The sequence below is a fragment of the Dipodomys ordii genome, unplaced genomic scaffold (genome assembly GCF_000151885.1).
Source record: "Dipodomys ordii isolate 6190 unplaced genomic scaffold, Dord_2.0 Scaffold42, whole genome shotgun sequence".
Taxonomy (NCBI): Eukaryota; Metazoa; Chordata; class Mammalia; order Rodentia; family Heteromyidae; genus Dipodomys; species Dipodomys ordii.
Genome location: NW_012267258.1, coordinates 1,851,488 through 1,854,982, shown reverse-complemented (window position 1 = coordinate 1,854,982; position 3,495 = coordinate 1,851,488). Strand labels below are relative to the sequence as shown.

The window sequence follows — 3,495 nt, the reverse complement described above, 5'->3', positions numbered from 1 at the left end:
TTTTTTCTTTTTGCTTATGTGGTGCTGAGGAATCGAACCCAGGGCCTCAGGCATGCAAGGCAAGCGCTCTACCACTGAGCCACCTTCCCAGCCCCTTGCCCATGTAATTGTAACTCCTCTGTATGGTATTCTCACAATAAAAAAAGGGGGGGGGACAACAAAAAGCCCAAGCAAATCAATCACCAAAAGGAATCTAGAAAAAAAATTATTTTTGTTTTTTTGTTTTGTTTTGTTATTGGTCAGTCATGGGGCTTGAACTCTGAGCCTGGGTGCTGTCCCTACGCTCTTCAGCTCAAGGAGAGTGCTCTACCGCTTGAGCCACAGCACCACTTCCTAGAAAGAATTTTAGAGCATATGATCTTACAAATATGAATATACTCTAGGCAATGAGGGAGGGTATCTGAAATCAGGACTATATCAGAAAATGAGCCGTATAGTAATTACATCTACCTGACACGCTGGATCTGTCTGTAGGCAATGTACTTGCGAACTAGGTACTCCAGCCGAACTGTGTCCATATGAATTATCTCAGTTATGAGATTCCAAGCTGTTGTGTATTGTTCTGCAGAGAGTCCAGAAACTTTTGTGGCCTGATTTAACAATATCAGGTTCTTCCTCTGAGCCTCCACATCAACAAAATACCTCTTCTCTTCAAGGTCTTGGGGAGAGGAAGGAGGCACTAAGATCTTGGCTGGAGTTATAATCCCGGGCTTGTCTATTGAGGGCAGTAGGGGTTTCAGATCCCATTCAGAAGGTGAGATCTGTAACGTTTTGGGTAGTTGAGTAATAAGAGTAGGTGGTGATTTTACAGGCTTTCTTAGAGTGGGAAGGGCTTCATCAATGTAAGAAGTTTGTAATACTGGTCGCCTATAATCAGCGAAGTAGGACTGGGTTAATTCTGGGGACTTCCAGGTAACTTCAGAAGCGTCAGAGACCTCTGATATTTCAGCCTTCTTGATAGTGAAAGGAGGTTGATACACTTTGAAATCTGAAGCCCGTGGATGGGTTAATACTGATTTAGGTTTCAGAGAAGCAATAGTTGCCAGTTTTTTTTGAGTTGCTGAAGAAGAAAGGACTGTCTTGGGCATTTCAAGGGTTGGGAGAGTCCGTTGTATAGAGGGTTGCTCAGTGATAGGAGATATCTGTAATGGGGAAACTTGCCCAGAAAGGGTTTTTGTAATAAGATCCTGCTCAAGAGTAGGAGTCTGAAAATAGGAAGGTTGCTCAGTATAAGCAGGAATCTGTAATTCCTGTATTTGGTCTGAGAAAGCTAGGAGTCCAGATTCCAGGAACTCCCTGGGGATGGAATGGGCCCCAGGAATCAAGGACTGTCCAGGAGATAAAGGAGCCGACAATCTGGGAATCTGTCCAGAGGTAAGTGGGACTCCAGATAAAAGAGGTAGGCTGCCAGTTAGAGGGGCCTCTGGTCTCGAAGGAGGCTTGGGAGTCAGGAACTGCTTTGGAGTGGCAGGAGCCCCAGCAATTGGGAGCTGCTCAAATTGGGAAGGGACCTCTGGTGTTAGGGATGGTGCAGGAGTGGTTTGACCTCTATATGTTGGGATCTGTCTAGACATAGGAGGGATCCCTGGTGCCATGAGCTTTGTAGAGACAGAAGGAACACTTTTTTCTAGGTGCTTTGGAGGTGCAATGGGAGCCTGAGCAAGAGGAGGCTTTGATTTCTTCAAAGGAGTAGGAGGTATCTTAAATATAGAGGACCTCTGAGGAGATGATTTCAGGGACTTCTTAAGGCTTGGAGTTAAAGTTGGTATTCTGGGTTGCCCAGTGGGGAGAGTAGTCTTCAGTTCCTTAAATGGTCTGAGAGTGGAAGGAACCAATGTGTCAGACTTTTCCAAAGTTTGAGGAGTATGAAATGTCTGAGCTTGTTGACGAGAGGAAGTGACTGGCAAGGGTTGCAACTGCTTAAAGGTAATGATGTTTGATTCTTCTTGAGACTTTTCTGGAATAAAAGAAACTCCCAATTTCCAGGCTTGTTCTTCAGTGACAGGGACTTCTAATTCTGGTTCCTGCACAGAGGTGGGAGTGATAGCCGATGCTCGAGCTTGTTGCTGGGTAAGTTTGGTACTTAAAGTCCGGGCTTTCTTAGGAGTGATCATCAATGCTTGTTTCTTTGCTGAGACAAGACCATCCTGCAATGGCTGGACCTTTCTTGAGATGCTGGAGACTTCCAATAACTGATCTTGAGCAGAAGTGAGAGGAGGCCACAATGCCTGAACTGGCTTTGGAGTAAAGGCGGAGCCAAATGCCTTCATCTGCTCTGGTGTGAGAGGGACTTCCAATGCTTCAGTCTGTGCCTGCTCAAGAGTAAAAGTGATCCCCAGGGCTTGGGCCTGCTGAGGAGTAAGTGTGATCCCTTCAGCCTGGGCCTGCTCAGGGGTAAGAGTGATCCCTAGGACCTGGGCCTGCTGAGGGGTGAGAGTGATCCCTTGAGCCTGGGCCTGCTGAGATGTGAGTGAGATCCCTTGAGCCTGGGTCTGCTCAGGGGTGAGAGTGATCCCCAAGATCTGAGCCTGCTGAGGAGTGAGTGTGATCCCCTGAGCCTGGGCCTGCTCAGGGGTAAGAGTGATCCCCAGGACCTGGGCCTGAGGAGGGGTAAGAGTGATGCCTTGAGCCTGGGTCTGCTCAGGGGTAAGAGTGATTCCTAGGATCTGGGCCTGCTGAGGAGTGAGTGTGATCCCCTGAGCCTGGGCCTGCTGAGGGGTGAGAGTGATCCCTTGAGCCTGGGCCTGCTCAGGGGTAAGCGTGATCCCCAGGACCTGGGCCTGCTGAGGAGTGAGTGTGATCCCTTGAGCCTGGGCCTGCTCAGGGGTTAGAGTGATCCCAAGGGCCTGGGCCTGCTGAGGGGTAAGAGTAATCCCTCCAGCCTGGGCTTGCTGAGGGGTGGGAGTGATCCCTTGAGCTTTAGCCCGCTTAGGGGTGGGAGTGATCCCTACTGCCTTGGTCTGCTGAGGGGTAGGAGTAATCCTCTTAGCCCTGGCTTGTTGAGGGGTGGGACTGATCCCCCGAGTGCGGGTCTGCTGAGGGGTGGGAGTGATCTGCTGAGCCTGGGCTTGCTGAGGAGTGGGAGTGATACCCAGGGCTTTGGCCTGCTGAGCAGTGGGAGTGATCCCCTTAGCCCGGGCTTGTTGAGGGGTGGGAGTGATTCCCCGACCACGGGCCCGCTTAGAGGTGAGACTAATACCCGGCACCTGGGCCTGCTGAGGGGAGGGAGTGATCCCTTTGGCCTGAGCCTGCTCGGGGGTAAGAGTGATCCCTAGGGCCTGGGCCTGCTGAGGGGTGAGACTGAGCCCAAGGGCCTGGACCTGCCCAGGGGTGAGAGTGATCCCTTGAGCCTGGGCCTGTTCAGGGGTAAGACTGAGCCCAAGAGCCTGGGCCTGCTCAGGAGTAAGAGTGATCCCCTGAGCCGGGGCCTGCTCAGGAGTAAGAGTGATCCCCTGAGCCTGGGCCTGCTCAGGGGTAAGAGTGATCCCCTGAGCC

General features: G+C 51.0%; 1 protein-coding gene across 1 annotated transcript in view; it reads right to left on the bottom strand.

The window, feature by feature from the left end:
• Fam186a (family with sequence similarity 186, member A) overlaps positions 1-3,495 on the bottom strand; it is a 70,259-nt gene that overhangs the window by 17,215 nt on the left and 49,549 nt on the right. The window contains exons 8-9 of the mRNA XM_013018691.1: positions 3,243-3,488; positions 451-2,882 (exon numbers count right to left, since the gene is read on the bottom strand). Of these exons, the coding sequence (XP_012874145.1) occupies positions 451-2,882; positions 3,243-3,488 (2,678 nt within the window). The remainder of the gene's footprint in view (positions 1-450; positions 2,883-3,242; positions 3,489-3,495) is intronic.